We start from the raw sequence: 23532 nt of genomic DNA on the forward strand, positions 1-23532 counted from the left end.
TAATCTTAGAGATACTTAACATTCTAAGTCAAATACACTTGCAGAAAGAATACACTACTACCAGTATACATCCATTCAATAACCACTGCTGCAGTAACATCACAAACAATACACAATGAATAGCTTTTAAGAAAAGGAAACACACACGCACACACACACACACACACAATACATCCACACATGCCTTATGTAGAAACAGTGTTAGAACACAAGCTATCTTAGTTACATAATCCAGTACAGAACGCTCTACACACACGCCACCATCCTCACGCAACGCCTCTCCCCATCCAAATCAGACACTGTGTCCCGCTCACTGTCCCCTCCTGCTCTGTGTGTCTACAGCAGTGGAGGCTGGTGGAGGCAGGGCTCTACGCTAACCTTTTTCACTAGGAGCACATGTGCTCCTAAATGAAAAATGTTAGGGGCACACAAAGAAATTTAGGAGCACAGTGAAAAATGTAATTATAACACATTTTTATTAGTGATTTTGCAATTTTTGCACCCAAATCACACATTGGCCCATGCCTACAGCCCTACTAGACGCAGAGTTGATGGCATTGTATTATGGTAACTAGCTGTGTCAAGTTCTCCTGGTTAGCAGCATGTTCATTCATTCATCCATGTCATGCCTGTCAGCTAGCAGCTAGCAGCCCAGCCAGGCTTTAGGGCTAGGTCTGTCAGCTAGCAGCCCAGCCAGGCCATGCAGAGGTCTGTCTCCATGCTGCCCACCTCCCTGCTGCTGGGTCAGGCTACATCAGTCACACACGGTGGCCAGACAACTCCACATCTAGGGGTATTAAACTACCCCACATCCAGATGACCAGTCCCCAGCCCCATGCTGCCCGGGGTGGTGACATGTGGAGGTGGCCAGCCCAGCACGGTGCCTCTGCGGCGGCTAGCTGTTAGCACACCACCATCCCCGGGGGTCCCACCTCTCTGCCACACTCAAGTACAACATGTTGCATTTTCATGCCATTAGGCAACTTGCTTCCTAGGGTTTCCTAGGATTAGAGATGCATTTGGACTTCTGGAGTACCTCCACTACTTTCAATGGGTTCTGAAGGTCTGAGAGCTTTCTACTTTCTACCCTGGGTAGTTAACCCTGGTTGTAACCTTGGGTTCAAATCTGGAGTGTGTGGGACCAAATCTGTAGATGTGGTGAGCTAATGAAGCTAATGAAGCTTGAGATGAGAAAAGGGCGCTTGTCTCTTTAAGGCCCAAAAGGGAGTTAGCGATTAGCGATGTTAGCTTAGCGCCAGTTTAACAGAAGTAACTTCACTTTTAACATGACTTCCCGTGGTCGTAGCGGGCTGGCTGACGGCTTAAAATGTGGCCACACGGTTCGCGCAGATTTATTTTTAGAATTAAAAAAAAAAAAAAAAAAAAAAAAAAATTCTGTACTCGCACGTGTGCTCGTGAATTTATTTCTCTAGTCGCACAGATGTATTTTTAGTCGCAAATGCGAGTGAAATGGTCGCACTGTAGAGCCCTGGGAGGTAGAGATGGGAGATCCCTGCCTCCGCCAGCCTCTCCTGGTCCGCCGTGTCCTGTCCAGTACCTCAGAGGGCCAGCTGTGAAGTACTAGTAAATGGACTGCACTTATATAGCGCTTTTATCCAAAGCACTTTACACGGCCTCTCATTCACCCATTCACACATACATTCACACACCAATGGCGGCAAGCTACCATGCAAGGCGCCGGCCCCGCTCACTGGGAGCAATTTGGGGTTCAGTGTCTTGCCCAAGGACACTTCGACATGTGGCCAGCCGGGGCTCGAACCGCTGATCTGCCAACCTTGCGATCATTAGACGGCGGCTCTACCTCCTGTGTCACAGTCGCCCCAGTCACCATTACGCTCCACCACACATCCCCACTCAACCACATACAAGACAAACAACTGTACACATACAGAATATTATACAGACAAATACAGTATATCTTACAGACCAGTGGAGGCTGGTGGAGGTAGAAATCGGAGGATGGACTCATCACGTGTGTTTGATATCATTCCTTATTCCATTCCATGCTTTACAAAGAGCCGGTCCTCCTTCCATTTCTACCACCAATGGGCCTCCACTGATAGATACATATTGTACAAATACAGAATATCTTAATGACAAATACTGTACAAATACATCTTGGTTTATATTCTACAGATGTTTTTTTTTCTGCTTTCTTCTCCTTCTGTGTCCCTTCATCCAGTGTCCTTTGTGTGTGTGTGTGTGTGTGTGTGTGTGTGTGTGTGTGTGTCTGGGCTACTGTATGCCCCTGAACAGACACATAGCAAACACCATGGCAAAGAGCTGTGGAGAGAAGGGAGATCATTTCAGGGGACAGTTAGGGTATCAATGTTTTTTATTTATTTGAACCATATCAAAACTAAATCATACAGGGATGAAAATGCTACGTGTATCAAACGATCACCAAGTTTTATGTCATTCTAAAGGAAATGCCAACAAACTGTATTGCAAGGGAAATTACAATGAAATATCACTCATGCCCTCTAGGTGGCACTATACTACACTTAGAACGCCGAAGAACAACGTCTTACTCTTTTCAACTGAGTCTCAAAACCATTGTCTGGAAATACATGAATATTGAACAGAATAACATGTACTGTCGATCCAAGGTCAGAACTATGAATGGAGCTCAAAGACACTAAAAGGGTTGTGATCTTACTTCAATTGTCAGGACCACAATAGCCAGAGCTCCTGCCAGGTAGATGTAGGTCTCAAAGTAGTCCACCACGGCTGAGTAGCACCCCTGCAGGAGGTGACAAGCATAGTTAGGATTTCATTGATCACAGAAAATGATGTAACACTCACTTGTTGAATGATGGAAATCAGGATCAGAATCAGAATCGCTTTTATTACTTTTTATATTATTTACTATTACTATTACTATTATTTACTTTTTATTACTACATTACACAAGTACACAAGAGTAAAACTATTTGGCTTTGGTTCCTCAACATAGGCCCTGCAGCATCAAGATACAAATCACAACAATGAAGTAAAATAAGTAAATAATAAGTAAATAACTAATAAGTAAAGTAAAATAAGTCATAATAAAGTAATAAAGTGATAGTAGTACTCAGTCGTACTACAGTGGATTCAGTAGTGCAAACTGATATGCAAAGAACAATGAGATGAAATGCAATATAATACAGTGCAAGTAGTCAAGTAGTCAGGTAGTGTACAAGTAATCCGTAGTGTGCAAGTAGTCCTATAATATAATATATCATATTATTTTTGTAGTGTGTGTGTGTGGTTGGTTTGGTGGGAGTCCGTTGTTTTCTTATGGTGTGTTTCTCCAGGAGCCTGATTGCTTGAGGGAAATAGCTGTTTGTCAGCCTCTGGGCTTTAGCCCCGAGGCTACGGCCGACGACAGTACCTCCAACAGTTTCTGATTGGGGTGACTGGGGTCCCTGATAACCATGAGGGCCTTTCTGACACTCCTTTCTGACACCCTTGTAGGTGTCCTGGATGGAGGTGAGCTCACATCCGCTGATCCTCTCAGCTGTCCGCACTACACTTTGCGGCGTTTTGCGTTTTTTCTTTTTGTTGCAATTTTTGGGGGCCCTTAAGCCAAACCTTTTAATACCGTCATAACAAATCTGCTCCCTTATCTATCAAACTGCCAAATGAAGCGACATTTGGCAAACCACAATGTGTAACAGCGGTTCTGCCAGAGCAGTCAGGGAGAAACGATTACAGGTGCTCTTCCACCTGAAAAAAAAAAGATATCACTCGTGCTAATGACTCGGTCCCTAAAGAAAAAGCCACTGCTGCTCCGTATATGGCAGCGTTTAAGTTTCCAACCTGTGATAAAGGACAAGCCTGCAGATTTGGACACGGTCATTTGCCAGATTTGCAGGAAAAAGAAGATGCCAGAAATGGGAACGCTAATGGGATCAAGCGCTGCTGTCGCTTTCAAACAGATATTGGCTGACGTGACGCCATATGGGGTGGCTGTGGCGCAGGAGGTAGAGCTGGCGTCTAATGATCGCAAGGTTGGCAGATCGGCGGTTCGAGCCCTGGCTGGCCACATGTCAAAGTGTCCTTGGGCAAGACACAGAACCCCAAATTGCTCCCAATGAACGGGCCGGCGCCTTGCGTGGTAGCTTGCCACCATTGGTGTGTGAATATGTGTGTGAACGGGTGAATGAGAGGCCATTGTAAAGCGCTTTGGAATAAGCCGCTATATAAGTCAGTCCATTTACCATACATGTCGTTAACAATCCACTTTGTTACATCCGACTGGAAGCTACAGTCAAAATGCCTACAGAATAGCTTTTTTCCCCAGAAAGCCACAGGGCAGTCAATATTATTGATGCACTCCGGGCGGCACTTGGACTCATAACGGCGATGAACGTTTCAGCCGCCATCAGGGCCCGGGATTGGCCATGGCTCAACTGTTTTGGCCACAACCTCCATCTGGCATGACCAGCGCAGTATAGGACCAGAGGCAGGAGGACCAGAGGCAGGAGGACCAGAGGCAGGAGGACCAGAGACAGGAGAACCAGAGGCAGGACGACCAGAGGCAGGAGGACCAGAGGCAGGAGGACCAGAGGCAGGAGGACCAGAGACAGGAGAACCAGAGGCAGGAGGACCAGAGGCAGGAGGACCAGAGGCAGGAGGACCAGAGGACCAGAGACAGGAGGACCAGAGGCAGTGGAGGACCAGAGGCAGGAGGACCAGAGGACCAGAGAACCAGAGGACCAGAGGCAGGAGGACCAGAGGCAGGAGGACCAGAGACAGGAGGACCAGAGGCAGGAGGACCAGAGGCAGGAGGACCAGAGGCAGGAGGACCAGAGGCAGGAGGACCAGAGGACCAGAGAACCAGAGGACCAGAGGCAGGAGGACCAGAGGCAGGAGGACCAGAGGACCAGAGAACCAGAGGACCAGAGACAGGAGGACCAGAGGCAGGAGGACCAGAGGCAGGAGGACCAGAGGCAGGAGGACCAGAGGACCAGAGAACCAGAGGACCAGAGGCAGGAGGACCAGAGGCAGGAGGACCAGAGGCAGGAGGACCAGAGGACCAGAGGACCAGAGGCAGCGGACAGACCGGGTCCTCAGACTCTGCCCTGCCATGCAATTTCTGTCACAGCTGGTCCCGAAAGAGAGAATTCAAAAAGAAGCTGGTGGAATGAGGACTCCCAGTGCATAGTCTCATAATGGTAACTACATGAATATTATATACAGGGGTGCACATAACTGGTGCGCCAGTGCGCATGCGTCGCCAAAATGCTTGCTGCGCGGCAGATCAGCGGCATGAACGCGCTCTTGCGCACCAACAGCTGGAAGCGCTGGGAGAGGAATTTACTTCCTCAAAATCCAACTGCTGACTGCTGACTGCTGCATCACTGCAAGCCCCACTAAGTAACTATTTGCCGTCCCCTCAGCCGAAGGCCCGACGAGTAACCCATCACAACAGTCGACCGACGACGACCACGGCGACTCCCCTCACGAAAACATTCGGAAAGTATCGTAACTTGTACTTTCATTCCGCGTATCGCGTATCGCACGGTTATCACGCCGACATGTGAAAATTCAGTCCCGAACGACTCGTCGCTAAAAGGAAAAACAACACCAAGGGACACGTTTCTTTTCTCTGAAGCTTTCAAATGTTCAGACGTTTGTTTTACAGCTTCATTATCGCACCTCGACCCCTGACCCAGGGAATATGGTTGGGAATTCTATTAGAAAAAAGAAGAAAAAAAGACTTTGTTGCACAATCAAAATAATGAGCTATTTAAAGTGATAGCCTACAACATCCTCTACCATGGTTGAAATTGAGGACAGTATTAACAGCAGCCAAGAGAGCAGTGATGATGATTAAGCTTGTAGCATAAGTAAATGCTTAGGCTGTAACTTTTTGTTGAAAAGTTGATTTCAGTGTTTACAGAACAGACTCAGGGCTGCCACGATTAGTCGACTAGTCGCGACGACGTCGATTACCAAAATCGTCGCCGACATATTTGGTAATCGACGTTGTCGCATGTTTTTTTGGAGCTGAAATACGATTTTTTCTTTCTTTTTTTCCCCCCCGTTTTTCTTCCCTGAAGCTGCCACTGGCTAGCGTCTCCCAGTGTCTTTGATGTACATGCGCAGTGTCGGTCATCCGGGGCACACGTGACGTCCCCGGAAAAACAAACAGAGAAATGTCTTCCCGTCCTCGTACCTCTAAAGTGTGGGAGCATTTCAACCACAACGTTGAAAAAAACAATGTAAAATATACAATTTGCAAAGCTGAACTCGCTTATCATGGCAGCACGTCTATGATGCGCGAGCATCTAAAAAGGAAGCACGTTGTGGCAGATGACGAGGAAGACGATGGCTCGTCTCAGTAAGCTAGTTAGCTTGTTATTGGCTAACGATATCGTTACGTTAAAAGCCTTCTTTCATTATTTTACGTTATGTGCTGTAGGAGGAAGTGGTAGAAAAGTTTGACATCTCGTCTGCCAAAATAACGCACATTAGGGGCGTTTCCCCACACTATCAAAGCTGGCAAAATCTTTTCTGTGCATCCCTGCAACCTCCACCCCATCCGAGAGGATCTTCTCTGCAGCAGGGAACATCTGCTCTCAAAAGAGAGCAAGCCTCTCTCCAGAACATGTGGAAATGCTGACTTTCCTCGCTATGAATGAATAGTCCACACAGGAGAGAAACAATGTCTTTGCTCAGTCTCCTGCACTTTTCTTTGTTATGTTATTTGATTGAGACCAAACCTTTTCTCTACAAACATTTCTTTTTGTGGATAATTGCTCTTTTTTAGTTGCCTTAGTGCCTACCTCATTTTATTTTGCAGCACTATTCAATACATTTAAAATGTATGTTTGATGCCAGAGATGAGTGAAGCAAAGCAAAACTTTTGTACTCTGTACAAGTATTTCTTTTTGTTTTTGTAATCTTTTGGTTGCCTAGTGCCTAGCCTACCTCATTTTACTCAGCAGTTTGCACTCTCTACTACTCTTTACATTACATTACATGCAAGTGATGCCAGAAATAAATCTGCAAAGTTCATTAAAATATATATTTTTGAGTGAACAATCATTTTAATTGTCTTTATTTTTAGTTAGCACATGCCTACAACAACAACTAACAACTTCAAGCTAAATGTAGAAGCTGATTTAGAAGATGATAGCTAAATAAGAGCGATTGAGTAATTGTGCGATAAGCTGTAATTTATGATCCATTTAGTCGACTAATCGTTAAAATAATCGGTGACTAGTCGACTATGAAAATAATCGTTTGTGGCAGCACTACGGCGGAGTCGGAGTGCTTAAAGAGATGTCAGTTGATTTCATTGTGTTTAAAGAACAGACATTCAGTTACTGCTTAAAGAGATGTCAGTTGATTTCATTGTGTTTAAAGGAGTCTGACAGACTTTCATGCTTAAAGAGCAGTCATTTGATTTTGCATTTGTTTCTTTTGTTTTGCACACAATCATTTGTTCGTTCATCTTTATTTATCAATAAATGTCGTTTTGCTAATATAAGTTATCCATGTATCCCTTTTTTATCCATCCTGTGGGACGGGTCGTGACTCGCGAGCTCGGGGAGCACCAAGCAGCATCCCTAGGTGCTCCTCTGAGCACTGGCCCCAAAAAGTTATGTGCACCCCTGATTATATAGACACATAGCCCATAGGCTATATGACATAGGACATGAGACAAGTTATATTTTGATGAATGCAGTGTGTGATGATCATATTCGGTTGTTAAGTCGTGACGTGTTTCCGGGTCCAAAGTTGGCTGAGGCGCTGTCTTCGAAATGCCTCAGTAATAATAATAATTCATTATATTTATATAGCGCTTTTCCGAGGCTCAAAGCCACATTGATGTACTGTGTTGTAAGCCATGAAGTGTTTTTCTGTTATTATTTTCCTAGTTTTGTGATACATAATGTCTTCTTGTTTTGGGGTACTGTCCCTTTAAATGACCGGTCAAAGCGCTCTGGCGCAGGTGAAGAGACTTGTATTAATGAAGGTGAACATTCACCAGAGGGGGGAGGACGAGCTAGAGAAGAGGTGTTTGTTCAAACTACGGCCCGCGGGCCGAACACGGCCCACCCCCACACTTGGACCGGCCCTTTGAACAACGTCGCCCCCACACACTCTCAACAGTGCCAGAAACATATTTTGAAAATTAAACTTTAAATATATGTTTTAATCATATCATATCTGTATTTGATATTAAAGGTTGGCTTTCAAATTAAAATGTCCCTTAGTTATAAACTAGTTTCATTAATAACATTATTAGTTCGTTTCACCCGCCCACAGAATGCGGTACATTCAACGTAACGTTCCATAGTGAACGAGCACGGATCTGTAGCAGGTGCACACGAACTAGAACGAACGTTCAGAGAGATGAACAATGGCCAAACGGTTGGTAAAGAGAAAAGTTGATTCAGAATGCAGGGGATTTAATAGGGTTGGGTACCGAAAATCGGTACCGGTAGGTACCGGTTACTTTACATTCGGTATGTACCCGTACCGAATCGCAAAGGAGATTTCGGTACCTCATTTCGGTACTTTTCTAAAAAAAAATCCCCCCTGGTGTCCGGTGTCATGCAACAGTCAACCACACGTGACTTGAGTCGTGACGTGACATCGCCTGTTAAATTTCCAATCAGTGCGTGTCGTGGTACTGAGGTGAGCAGTTGTGTTGAGAACTTAAGAAGAGTGAGTTTATAGTAAGTGTAGTAATATAGTTAGTTGTATTATTGTATTATTGTATTATTATTATTATTATCATCATCATCATAATCATAATAATATTATAGAATTTCGCTAGCTAGCCTAGCTACGAGGTCACCGAGAATGCCGAAGGCCCTAATGAAGCAGCGTTCTAAAGTGTGGCTGCATTTCACCCGACTCGACGAAAACAACGCGAAGTGCTCAAAATGCTTAAAATCATTCGCACTTTATCGCTATTATGGCGATGTGCTGTGCCTATGGTGTTCCTCAGTCCAGCGGCAGTCAAATGCCGGTAGATCCGTGTCTTGCTCTCTCAGCACCGCTTCCTGGTTGACGACTCCCGTTGACAGCGGGGGGAGAGAAACGTTTTACCAGGGAATTCGCTCCGCGCTGTGTCGTTCAGTTTCAGGTAAAGTGACGTGAAAACAATATTTGTTTACTTTATGTTTATAAATCTGTGCCATTAGACAATTATGTCAAAACAAAAAAAAAGTCAAAATGACAATAAAAAAGTCAAGAGAGGTGTCGTATTTTGCCAGAGAAGGCAAATATGCTGATCTTTTTGCAAAAGAATTGCTGAGGTGGGAGTTTTATTTTTATTTATTTTTTATTTGAGTGTATATTTAACTGTAATATTATATATATATATATATATATATATATATATATATATGTATATTGTGCCTCAGTCAGCAGGAGTTTTATTTTCATTTATTTTAATTTGAGTGTATAGTTAACTAATATATATTGTGCCTCAGCAATAAAAAAGTGAAAAGCTGTTTAATGTTGTCGACCGTGTTATTATTATATATATATATATATGTAACGGAGTAGAAAGGTCAAGTTTAATTATAGCTAAAATAGGTATTATAATAAATAAGGTATTATAATAAAATAGGTATAATGACGTGGTATATCCGGGGTGTGTCCGTGACCCGGACGCTGTGTCCGTGACCCGGATGCTGTGTAAATATAGCTGGACAGTGCATTTGCACGGGACGTAACGTGATCTCCCTCAGTTCATTGTTAACCACTGAGACGGTAAGGTCACGTTTTCTGCAGGGTCTGAGATCGCATATAATTTAAGAGATTATTAATGTACCTATGTTTTATTTGAATGTTTGATGATTAAGATAGCTGTTTTGAGTTTCCCCATGTATAGTATTTTACTTGGAACATATCATAGCATTGGTAAAATGAGTTTTCTGTTGTTAGCATTGATGACGCTAATGTGACTGTTCGTGTGTAATATCATTTTAGAAATTAGACCAATGACCCTGCACGTTCCGTTGATGAAGTTGAAGTTGATGCACTGTACATATTTTTCGACAGGTAATGTTATTATTTTTGGGTTATGGTATGTCTGTTGTTCTGTTAGTAGACTGTATTCTATGAGGAGGTTGGATTTTCCACCTCCCGAGTTTGCACCACGCTCGCAGCTAGCCAACAGTCAGGTAGCAGCCATTGTTGCACGTGGTGCGCATGCGTATTCCGGGTGCGGGGTTTTTCCATGCGTATTCCGGGTGCGGGGTTTTCCATGCGTATCCCAAGTGCGCTGTTTTTCCATGCATTTTGATGTTCATGATTTCTTGTTGTTATTGTTAAATGGAGACCACTATATGTAGTCTACACATTTTGTATTTTTGTTTTATATTATTGTTATAATTTGTGTAGTGTGAGTGACTACTATATGTCTGAGTTCATTGTTAACCACTGAGACGAAATTAGACCAATGACCCTGCACGTTCCGTTGATGAAGTTGAAGTTGATGCACTGTACATATTTTTCGACAGAATAAATGAACGTGAGCCATCCAGCTGAGAGTGATTCTTGAAAAGATACACCCCGTCACATTGGTGCCGTGACCTGTGGACCTGAAGTCAACTCTTCACCTTGACCGGGACCACTCTTCTGGATCACTCTGCTGGACCGCTCCTGCGTGCTGTCTGGTGGGCGGCGTATGGTTTCACTCAGTCCATTCGGTGATGTTATGCACAAATGGATTGTTGAATTAATGAATGTGATCTGTGATTTATTTTAGTTTTATTGCTGTTTTGGTGACATTTTTCTTTACTGGTCTTTTATCCGATTAGTCTGTATAGTACTGTTTTATTGAATTGTAATTCAACATGAGCCACAGACCAGGATGTTTCAGTACGCCACTAAGCAGTAGCATTGGGAGGGGTAGAGCGATCCTCCTCAGTGGAGGTAGGGGGATTCCAGTGTTGAGTTATGATAGTCCTGTTCAGGGGGGTGATGTTCATGTTGTGGGTAGTCAGGATGCTGCTGGGGCCCTTTCAGTTAGTGGGGACACAGTTCCTTCTCAGAGCCACGACATTGATCATGCACCGAGCACACGGGTCAGTGATGCCCCATCCCCAATCTCTGCTTTCCAGTTACCTAATGTAGTGAGCCAGATGAGTGACATAATTAGAGATGTTGGTCTACAGCTGGCAGATAGCATACTTGCACGCCTTGACTCAACGCTACCTCCTCTTAGCACTGCGCATGTACAGACCACGCCCACTGATACATCCACCCAGAGTCTAGACCTGTCCCAAGTCCAGTTGGTACCTCACAGGAGGGTGAAGGAGCCTCCAACGTTCAGAGGGGATGATAAGGACGCAGTGAATGTGCGTGAGTGGGAAGACATAATGAGGAGTTATGTGAAAAAGGCGAACATCAGAGCAGATCAGCAGGCGGAAGAAATATTCACCCATCTCAGGGGCAGGGCTAAGGATGTAGTGAAGTATGGGACGAGGAGCAGTGGCATTAATGTCGCTGAAAACCCAGAGGCCATCTATGGTCTTCTACGTAAGCATTTTGCTGCTGTTCCCTGTTCACCTATCCCCCTAGCCGACTTCTACACCACGCTGCCGCCTCAATCAAGCTGCAGATGTTGCCACTGATCGCCTCAAAGAACAAGGTAAAACACTTGAGTGCCCTCTCCTGGAGGTGACACGTATGTTCATCAGGAACTGTCCATCCAAAGAGCTTGCCATGACTTTCAGATCAAAGACGATCGATAAGTGGACTGCTGTAGAGGTCCAAGATGTACTTGACGAGTTCCACACTCAGGTGTGCTCGAACGGTGCTGCCGCAGCCGTGAGTAAAAGGCCCAGTGAGGGTGTGCTAGTGAACAGAGTTGAGATGTCAGGCACTGATATGTGTTCACCTGAAAAGCAGGATACTCGCCCAGACAAGGGGGCAGAGGCCTTTGAACGTATCATCTCAATGCTAGAGAAAGTCCTAGTGGAGAAGTCTGCTCCTGCTAAGGACATGTCAAACAAGCAGTATAGACCCAGCCCCCCCAGGATTGAGGGTCTGAATAACCTGCCGTGTGCTGTGTGTGGCGACGCTAGACACTCTGCTTGGACTCACTGCCGTGACCAGAGGCTCTGCTTCCAGTGCCATTCGCCTGGACACCCCAGATCCAAGTGTCCGATGCAGGGACGTGCCCAGTCGGCGCAGCAGGGAAACTTATAGATCTGCATTCAAGGGAGGACTGTGCAGATCCTGTTGATATCTCCCCAAATGATGAAATGGCTGATTGTGAGTCAACGTACAAGTCATTCATCTCCAGAGCGCCTTCGAACAAGACAGTAGTATTTCAAGGTCTACACAGAGTCCAAAGGTCTGATAGTTTATTCTACACCACTGTCTCCGCTGCAGATGTCTCTCTTAGAGCGATGATAGACAGTGGTTCTATGGCATGCACGCTTAGCGAGGCTGCGGAGGCGCGTCTCTTGCAGCGTAACCCTGATCTGAGAGGATGCCCCGCTGATGATGTCATTATCATAGGATGTGGTGGTCACCGAGTTGTACCTAAGGCAATATACAATGTCGATGTGGTGGTGTATGACTGCAAGATGGTCATCCCAATGCTTGTGGTGCCTGGACAGACCGATGACATGATACTAGGCAGTAATGCCATCAAGAAAATCCTAGAGTTGATGAGGAAGACTGACAGCTATTGGCGGCTGATATCTGAACATGGTGGTGGCAGTGATGGGGACTGTCATCACTTCTTCTCTCTCCTTTCCAATACAGAGAGATGGAGGGGTGAGATAGTGCCTGAGAAGGTTGGCACACTGAAGCTACAACAGTGTGTGGTGCTACAGCCAAATAGTGAGCATCTTGTATGGGGCAGACTCCCTGTGTCGGCACCTATATCAGAGGGCAGTACGGTGGTTGTGGAACCAACTCAGTCCAGATGCAGACCGAATAAAGTTGTGGTTGGCAGAGTTGTTACGCCGATGTGGGGCGACCGATGGCTGCCTATGAAGGTTGTGAATCCCACCGGTGAGCCGGTAGTGCTGAAGCGAAACACCAAATTGGCGGACGTGTTCCCCTGCATTGCCGCTGAAGATCTGTCCCCGCCCGACCACATTCAGTCTTCCCCACAATCCGTGACTGGTGAGTCTGTAGCAAGGCCCAAAGAAGACATCAGAAAGGCACTGGAGGAACTTGGTCTACGCGACCTAGACTTGGACGCGTGTGAAGTCTCTGACCTGTGGAGAGAGAAGCTTTGTCAGCTTGTTGTGAAATACGAGTCAATCTTTTCACGCCACAAGTTGGACTGTGGTGAGGCGTCTGACTTCGTGCACAAGATACATCTGGTGGACGAGAGGCCATTTCGCCTGCCCTACCGCAGAGTGCCACCGAACCACTACGAGAAGCTGAGGTCTGCCATCAACGACATGGAGGAGAAGGGCATAATTCGTAAGTCCAACAGCGAATATGCCTCGCCCTTGGTTCTTGTGTGGAAGAAGGATGGAGGATTGCGCATCTGTACGGACTTCAGATGGCTTAATGCGAGGACAACGAAAGACGCACATCCGCTGCCTCATCAGGCTGACGCGCTGGCTGCACTAGGTGGTAATGCCTACTTCTCCACAATGGACCTTACCTCTGGTTTCTACAACGTGCCTTTACATGAGGACCACAAGAAATACACTGCGTTCTCCTCTCCCTTTGGCCTGCATGAATATAACCGGATGCCTCAAGGGTTGTCCAACAGCCCGGCTACATTCATGCGGATGATGCTCTCGATCTTTGGGGATCAGAATTTCACCAGTCTATTGTGCTACCTAGACGATGTTATGGTCTTCGCTCCTACAGAACAGTTGGCACTCGAGCGTCTAGAGATGGTTTTCTCTCGTTTGAAGTACAACAATCTCAAATTGGCTCCAAAGAAGTGCTATCTTCTGCGGAAATCAGTACGGTTTCTCGGCCATATCATCAATGAGTCAGGAGTGCAGACGGACCCTGGGAAGGTTGAAGCCATTAGCCAAGTACAGGTATCCGATCTGATGGACAGTGATGGGGTGTCTCCTTCACAGAAGAAGATTAGGTCCTTCTTGGGCATGATGCTTTATTATCAGCACTTCATTGAAGATTGTTCCTCTAAGGCCAGACCCCTATTCAAGCTTCTCTCTGGACAGAACGCTGGAGAAAAGGCACGCAGAGGGAGAAAACCAGTGAAGAAATGTCACAATCTTGTAAAGCTCAAACCAGCTGACTGGACGCCCGAGTGTAGGGATGCTTTCGAGATATTGAAGCGCGATTTCCTGCATTCTGTAACCCTGGCCCATCCTGATTTCGCAAAGCCATTTTTCCTAGCAGTGGATGCTTCATTCGATGGGATTGGCGCCGTCATCTCTCAGCTCCAGCCTGGTGATAAAGTTGCAAGACCAGTTGCCTTCGCTAGTAGGACGCTGTCACATGCTCAGTTGAACTATCCAGCTCACCGACTTGAGTTCCTGGCATTGAAGTGGGCTGTATGCGAGAAGTTTTCCCACTGGCTGAAGGGAGTGCATTTCACAGCATGGTCGGATAACAACCCCTTGACCTACATCCTAACGAAGCCCAAGTTAGATGCATGCGAACAGAGGTGGGTGGCCAAACTTGCTGCATATGACTTCGATCTGAATTATATCCCAGGGCCTAGGAACATAGTCGCTGATGCGCTGAGCCGTGAGCCATTTGTTAAGTCCTGTGTGAGTCATCGCCTGGTGAGGGAGCCTTACCTGTCCTTGCTGGATCAGGTGAATGGAGTAGTGGCTGGTACGGTGCAGGACGCTTTCCGGCTGACTACCAACTGTCAAGGTGTTCAGCACACTGATGTCGACACAGATGAGGTCCTGAGTCCTGAGTCTTCTGGAGGTGCCATTAGTGCTGAGGAGGTGTCTGCTGTCATGGACGTCCATCGTACTGGGGGTGTTTCTCAGCTGCCCTACATTAATCCGGAGTATTTGCAATTGCCCGAGGAAGACCCTTCCATCGCCATCCCACAGAGTCAATTACACAATCTCCAGCAACAAGATGCTGTAGTGAGCAGGGTTCTCTTTTATATGCAGCGACATAGGAAACCAAATGCACACGAGAGAACAGCTGAGTCTAGCTGTGTGCTCAGGCTGTTGAAACACTGGAAGAAGTTGAGAGTGCGTAGTGGACTCCTCTACCGTGTGAAGAGAGACCGCATCAGGGACAAGAGGATCTTTCAGTTCGTCACTCCAGAAGCTCTGAAGCGACAAGTCTTGCATGGAGTCCACGATGCTGCTGGCCACCAGGGTCGCTCAAGATCATCCTCTCTGGCCAGTGAACGATTCTTCTGGACAGGCATGCAGAGGGATGTTGAGAATCACGTGAAGCACTGTCAGAGATGTATTTTGGGGAAGACTCCTGAACCACACGCCCGAGCACCTCTTGAGAGCATCCGCACTTCAGCTCCTATGGACTTAGTGTGCATCGATTTTTGGACCGCAGAGCAGAGCGACAAGAAGACCATTGATGTTCTTGTTGTTACGGACCATTTTTCTAAAGTAGCTCTTGCCTTCCCCTGTCGGAACCAGACTGCGAAACAAGTTGCCCGCTGTCTATGGGACAAGTTTTTTTGCATATATGGGTTCCCCAAAAGAATCCATTCGGATCAGGGAGCTAACTTTGAGAGTCGGCTTCTAAAGGATCTATTAGAGATGGCAGGTGTGCATAAGTCCCATACGACTCCATACCACCCCATGGGCAACGGCGTCACAGAGAGGTTCAACAGGACCCTCGGGGGCATGATAAGGGCCCTCCCTCCACTGAGCAAGTCCAGGTGGCCACAGATGCTCCAGACACTGACCTTCTGCTACAACTCCACTGTGCATGAGACCACGGGCTTCGCGCCATTCTACCTGATGTTCGGACGGGTCCCACGGCTGCCCGTGGATGTCATGTTTCATCATGTGCTGGAGGATGATGCCGTTGTCAGTCGTCATGAGTTTGTGCAACATCTGAGGAGAGATCTTTCTGAAGCAGCACAGATCGCTCAAAGGAATGCCATCAGGGAACAAGATCGTCACGCCAAACTGTACAACCGGAAGGTCAGAGGACTGCCGTTGGGTGTTGGTGACAAAGTGCTACTTGCCAATCGAGGTGAGAGAGGGAAGAGGAAGATCGCAGACCGGTGGGAATCAACTCCTTTCGATGTGGTGTCTGTGAGATCGGACATCAACGTGTACAGGATCAGAGATGTTGTCACGAATAGAGAGAAGGTTGTACACAGGAACATGCTGCTTCCGGTTGACTTCTTGACAGTTCCGGAACAAGAGGGGAACCCGGCATCCCTAGAGGAGTCGCAGTCTATAGCTTCCTGTGCCAGTGTTCAGGGCTCTGTCACCTCTGATGTTGAAGAGGCCTCTCGGTTGCGCACCAGGGACTGGGTCTTGGAGTCGCCTGAGCGCGCGGGGGCAGAGAGCATCCATGAGGAAGAAGTCAACGGAGGGACTATGCCCGTGCCGAGTGCCTCGAAGGAAGACCGACCAGATGAGTTGCTGGATAGTGTTCCTGATGACTCTCTACCTGACTGCCACACTGATTATCCCCCTGACACAGTATGTGACACAGTGCACTCACCTGAAGCTAGATGTGATGCCCATGGTGACCTTCCAATTCTAGTTGAGGTTGAGCCGGAGCAGGTAGTTTGCACACGTTCACAGAGTGCTCAAGTTCCATCAGTTGTCACGAGATGTGGGAGGAGTGTTAGGAACCCAAATAGGCTTATTTGTGAGATGTCAGGGCAGATGCTTAAAGGGAGTACTGAGCCTTTCATAAGTTCTGCATTTAGTTTCATTGCGGCGTCTATGTAGGGGCGTAGCGCATCCTGTTTTTTTTCTTTATTTATTTTGCTTCCGGTCTGAGTCGTGACCTAGAGTCATGAGATCCTCTTGTAAGGGCAAAGTTATGTACAACTGTGGGATGTAAATGGCATCTCTTTCTCCTCTGTGATAAGTACGGGTTTTGGTACCAATCTGTCCTTACACACTTCTTATGGAAGAATTTATAATGTTGAGTTTTGGTACATCAGTGCTCGAGATCCACGTTGTTTTTTTTGTTTTGTCATTTGTTTGTTTTTTCGCTCCTGTTTTTTTTACTGTCCTCCGGTTTTCATGCTGTTGCCCCATTTTAGTATAATTTAAGGGAGGTGTATGTAACGGAGTAGAAAGGTCAAGTTTAATTATAGCTAAAATAGGTATTATAATAAATAAGGTATTATAATAAAATAGGTATAATGACGTGGTATATCCGGGGTGTGTCCGTGACCCGGACGCTGTGTCCGTGACCCGGATGCTGTGTAAATATAGCTGGACAGTGCATTTGCACGGGACGTAACGTGATCTCCCTCAGTTCATTGTTAACCACTGAGACGGTAAGGTCACGTTTTCTGCAGGGTCTGAGATCGCATATAATTTAAGAGATTATTAATGTACCTATGTTTTATTTGAATGTTTGATGATTAAGATAGCTGTTTTGAGTTTCCCCATGTATAGTATTTTACTTGGAACATATCATAGCATTGGTAAAATGAGTTTTCTGTTGTTAGCATTGATGACGCTAATGTGACTGTTCGTGTGTAATATCATTTTAGAAATTAGACCAATGACCCTGCACGTTCCGTTGATGAAGTTGAAGTTGATGCACTGTACATATTTTTCGACAGGTAATATTATTATTTTTGTGTTATGGTATGTCTGTTGTTCTGTTAGTAGACTGTATTCTATGAGGAGGTTGGATTTTCCACCTCACGAGTTTGCACCACGCTCGCAGCTAGCCAACAGTCAGGTAGCAGCCATTGTTGCACGTGGTGCGCATGCGTATTCCGGGTGCGGGGTTTTTCCATGCGTATTCCGGGTGCGGGGTTTTCCATGCGTATCCCAAGTGCGCTGTTTTTCCATGCATTTTGATGTTCATGATTTCTTGTTGTTATTGTTAAATGGAGACCACTATACGATCACACAAGCGAAGATTTATGTAGTCTACACATTTTGTATTTTTGTTTTATATTATTGTTATAATTTGTGTAGTGTGAGTGACTACTATATGTCTGAGTTCATTGTTAACCACTGAGACGAAATTAGACCAATGACCCTGCACGTTCCGTTGATGAAGTTGAAGTTGATGCACTGTACATATTTTTCGACAGAATAAATGAACGTGAGCCATCCAGCTGAGAGTGATTCTTGAAAAGATACACCCCGTCACATATATATGTCATTTTTAAAAATCAAAAGTACCGAATTAAGTACCGTTTTGGTACCGGTACCGTTTTTAAAGTATCGGTTAGGTACCGGTACCGGATAAAACCCAAACGATACCCAACCCTGGGATTTAACCAACAGTGCACACGTGATTATTATTGTTAAATGCAAAGAAGTTTGTCAATAAATGTATGAATGTGATCGCGGAGGAGGTGTGTCCCGCGGTGAGTCTGTCCGCAAGTAGGCACCAGATGAATTGAAACAATGGGGGATTAGATAATGTAGATGCCCAGCTGCAGGAGAAAACTAAATAATTTTACCGATATGTTCATGATCTGTGTCAAGCAGGGTTTTTCCTGCATAGAGAATTATGAGGCGGCTGCCTCCGTCATATTTCTAGCCGCCTCCAGCTCTCGACAAAACTCTGACGGTCGTATTTTGTACAAGCGTTGCTGTCATGGTTTCTTAGGTTTTAATTTTAGAGACATCTAGTGGACATTTTATGACATTACATTTGTTACTGCCTTTATTCAGTTTCGGTTTTGATTAGTCACATGACGAACATTAGTCACATGACGTGAGCACACTGTTCAGACGTGATAGCTCGTAGCAGCAGCTAGTTGAGAGGAAAAGCTCCGGAGAATCTCTTTGTTTACATTCTTGCCCTGGAAAAGGCTTTGCTTGTAAGTTGCCTTTTCTTTTCTTGTTTAACTACAATGTATACTGTATATGTTTATAAATGCATAGCTTATATTATTTAAGTATAACTATTCGCATTGCTATATTGATATTATATGTTGGCTACATACTGTTGATGTTGAAAGTGTAACAGTATAGTTTTGAGCATTACAGTAATTGTACTCTTATGTTTATTTACAGTTTTACAAAAATAACCAAACGACCACTCATGTTTCTGAGGGTTGAGTAAAGAACTAAACTTTACTCCAGCGTCTGAAGATTCATTTATGTGTCAGTGTGTGTTCGCTATCTGTGGAAGTTGCGCCCTGGTTACGCGCAGTGGGAACAGAATAGTAAAAAAGCAACCACTCAGCGGGCGGATCGACTCAAGGAGAGAGATCTTCAGCACTGCTCCCCATCATCCTTGCTCACGCCAAGCACACAGCAATATTCATGATGGAAGAGTTGAGCAATGCTGAGACAAGGTCAGTGGCCTCTAGCACATCTAGGTCTTTTAAATCAACAGCCAGTAGGGCAGCTGTCAATGCACGTGTCAAAGTGGAAGTAGCACGCACACGTGCTAGCTATGCAAAAATGGAATCAGAGATTATGATCGAAAAAGCCCAAATGGAAGCAAAATTAAAGAACTTGCTGCATGAGAAAGAAGTGGCAGAAGCCATCGCTGAAGCTAATGTTCTTGAAGCAGCAGCGGAGGAAGAAAACAACGGTATCGAAGCTGTCATTCATGCCACTGTTGACCGCACACGCCAGTACGTAGAACAACAGTCACAGCTACCACTATCTGCCGAAGATGTTAAGGACTCTATAGCCAATCTGGAACCGATAGTCCATAGGCTGAGATCCTCCTCACCACCCAGACAGCGTCTGACTGTTTCATACGAGAGACAGCACTCCTCCACTGTGAAGCATGAGCACAGCTCTCCATCACTGCGACCTAGTAGGCCAAAGACATCAGGGCAGCCCTCATCAGAGCAGCCCACACCCAGCAGGCCCAAGGGTTCACCATACAAACCAACAGGAAGCGGTGACACAAGCGACATCAGTGATGTGGCTCGGTACCTAGCACGCAGAGACCTCGTAACCTCCGGTCTCACCAAGTTCGATGATCACCCAGAAGATTACTGGGCATGGAAGTCGTCCTTCAAGAACGCCATTGACGGACTACTACTCAGTGCTAATGAAGAGATGGACCTCATGATTAAGTGGTTAGGGAGTGAATCTGCAAAGCACGTGAAACGAATAAGAGCAGTACATGTAGGTCATTCATCTCAAGGTCTATGCAAAGCTTGGGAACGCTTAGAAGAGTGCTTCGGGTCTCCAGAGGTAATTGAAAAGTCCCTCTTCGACAGGCTGGAGAACTTCCCAAAGATCAGCAATAAAGATCCTGTGAAGCTGAGAGAGCTAAGTGACCTTCTCCAAGAGTTGGAAGCAGCCATGTTCGAAGGTTACCTGCCTGGTTTGAGCTATCTGGACACTTCACGCGGCATTTTGCCCATCGTAGACAAGTTGCCCTACAACATCCAAGAGAAATGGATATCACAGGGTTCCAGATACAAAGCTGAGCGACAGGTAGTTTTTCCCCCATTCACATTCTTCTGCGAGTTCATCACCAAAGAGGCACGAGCTCGCAATGACCCAAGCTTCAGGCTATCGATGAGTAACACAGCCCAGATGAAGTCAGAGCAGCCATTCAAGAGACAAAGTAAGAGCATGGTCTCTGCACGTAAGACAGATGTCTCTCACGAGAAAGACACACGAGACGGTTCAGGCCGAACAGCAGTGGACATGAAAAAACTATGCCCTCTCCATAAGAAGCCACACCCCCTAACACGCTGCAGAGGTTTCAGAAGCAAGCCCCTCGAGGAGCGCAAGGCCTTCCTCAAAGACAACGGTGTCTGCTTCAGATGTTGTTCCACAACTACTCATCTAGCCAAGAACTGCACCACAGCCATCAAGTGCATGGAATGTGAGAGTAACAGCCACACCACGGCTCTTCATCCAGGACCTCCGCCTCCAGCCCCATCTGAGGATGGCGGGGAGGGAGAAGGAGGATCAGACCAATCTGCAGTCACCTCAAATTGCACAGAAGTCTGTGGAGAGGGTCAAAGCGGCAGATCCTGCTCGAAGATTTGCCTGGTGAATATATTCCCAGAAGCACACCCAGAGAGAGCAACCAGAGCACATGTTGTGCTGGATGACCAAAGCAACAGGTCGCTTGCAAGGTCTGAATTCTTTGATATGTTCCACATCAAGGGGTCAGATTCAGCATTCACACTTCGTACATGTGCAGGTACAACTCAGATGACAGGAAGGAGAGCCACAGGCTTTGTGGTGGAATCTGTGGATGGAGCTACAACAGTGACACTACCTACACTAATAGAGTGTAACAACATTCCCACCGAAAGAGCTGAGATACCTACGCCAGAAGCAGCGTTGCATCATTCCCACCTCAAGCCCATAGCATATGGTATACCACCTTTGGATTCTAAAGCACAGATCCTTCTCTTGCTAGGCCGAGACATCCTTAGAGTTCATAAAGTGCGGGAGCAACGGAACGGTCCACATGACGCCCCCTACGCACAACGACTCGACCTGGGATGGGTCATCATAGGAGAAGTCTGCCTAGAGGCAGCCCACAAGCCTTCAGACATCCAAAGCTACCGCACCAATGTGCTTGAGAACCAACGCCCTTCATTCTTCAGCCCATGTCCGAACAGGATCCAGGTGAAGGAGCAATATGTTCCGAAGCCAGCACATCAGATTGCCCCAGCGCAAGGCACCCACAGTATCCGGGAATGCAACTTAGGGAGCACCATCTTCAACACGTCCGAGGATGACAACAAGATTGGACTCTCTATTGAAGACAGACTGTTCTTAAAGGTCATGGACAAAGAAATGTATATGGATGACTGCAACAGCTGGGTGGCACCATTGCCATTCAGAACACCACGTCAGCAACTCCCTCACAGCCGAGGCCAGGCCCTCACACGACTTACCTCTCTTCAAAACACACTGGAGAAAAGGCCCGAGATGAAGAGGCACTTCATCGCGTTCATGCAGAACATCTTCGACCGTGATCATGCTGAGCTGGCTCCTACATTGGAGAACGGACAAGAATGTTGGTACTTACCTATCTTCTGGGTTTATCACCCTCAGAAGCCAGGCCAGATTCGAGTCGTCTTCGATTCCAGTGCAAAATGGAAAGGCGTGTCACTGAACGATGTTCTCCTTTCTGGTCCGGACTTAAATAACAGCCTCTTAGGAGTACTGGTGCGATTCAGACGAGAACCGATCGCTGTCACTGTGGACATAGAACAAATGTTTCACAGCTTCGTTGTGAAAGAAGACCACAGGAACTTTCTCCGCTTTCTGTGGTACGAGGACAACGATCCTAGGAACGACATATGTGAGTACCGCATGAAGGTTCACGTATTCGGGAACAGTCCCTCTCCTGCGGTGGCAATCTATGGTCTCAGACGTGCTGCAGCTCATGGTGAAGAAGAATTTGGGTCTGACGCCAAACAGTTCATCGAAAGAGAGTTCTACGTTGACGACGGACTCCTGTCAAGGCCCACAGCACGTGAAGCCATCGACCTACTGAAGCGGACACAGGAGATGCTTGCTGCGTCGAACCTGCGACTTCACAAAGTTGCTTCCAACAGCCAGGAGGTTATGGAAGCATTCTCTGCTGAGGACCGAGCAAAGGGACTCAAAGACCTAAACTTGGATGTCGATCCCACTCCTATTCAACGGAGCCTTGGAGTGAGTTGGGATCTGAAGAAAGATGTCTTCACGTTTCAAGTAGCAGAATCCACAAAGCTTTTCACACGTAGGGGTGTTCTAGCTACTGTCAACGGCCTCTTCGATCCACTTGGATTCGTTGCGCCAGTTACGATACAGGGAAAGATCCTGTTACGAGAGCTCACAAACGAAGCCTCCGACTGGGACTCTCCTCTTCCTCCAGAAAGGGAAGATGAGTGGAACGCTTGGAGAAGCTCTCTTCAAGACCTCAGGCAGTTGGAGATCCCAAGAACCTATTCTGCTTCTACAATCTCAACAGCCATAAGAAAGGAGCTACACGTGTTCTCAGACGCTTCAGTGAAGGCTATTGCAGCAGTCGCCTATCTCCAAGTAATTGATGTTGAGCAAAAATGTCAAGTAGGATTTGTCCTTGGAAAAGCTAAGTTAACTCCACAGTCGGCTCACACTATCCCAAGATTGGAGTTGGGAGCTGCCGTGTTGGGTGTGGAAGTCGCTGAGCTAGTCACAAGCGAGCTAGATATAGCTCTGGATGCTGTCAAGTTCTATACAGATAGCCGAGTTGTCCTAGGATACATTAGCAACCAGACAAGAAGGTTCTATGTATATGTGAGCAACAGAGTGCAGCGTATACGGCGGTCTTCTGAACCAACCCAGTGGCACTACATCTCCACAAGCCATAACCCAGCTGACCTTGGCACACGTTCTGTGCCTGCAGCTATGCTAGGTGAGACAACCTGGCTTAGAGGACCAACGTTTCTGCTACAAGTAGAGGAACCATCATCACCTGAAGTCTTTGACCTCATCAACCCGGACTCAGACATAGAGGTGCGGGCACACATCACCAACCTGC

At 46.4% G+C, this 23532-nt stretch overlaps 1 protein-coding gene across 1 annotated transcript in view; it reads right to left on the reverse strand.

The window, feature by feature from the left end:
* Positions 1–2256: 2256 nt before the first annotated feature.
* LOC308158437 (tetraspanin-18B-like) overlaps positions 2257–23532 on the reverse strand; it is a gene marked incomplete at its 3' end in the record, with an annotated part of 45212 nt that continues 23936 nt past the window's right edge. Inside the window, exons 6-7 of the mRNA XM_080532026.1 lie at positions 2681–2764; positions 2257–2304 (exon numbers count right to left, since the gene is read on the reverse strand). Of these exons, the coding sequence (XP_080388152.1) occupies positions 2257–2304; positions 2681–2764 (132 nt within the window). The remainder of the gene's footprint in view (positions 2305–2680; positions 2765–23532) is intronic.

Source organism: Nansenia antarctica (assembly GCF_963989245.1).
Source record: "Nansenia antarctica genome assembly, chromosome: 5".
Lineage (NCBI taxonomy): Eukaryota > Metazoa > Chordata > Actinopteri > Argentiniformes > Microstomatidae > Nansenia > Nansenia antarctica.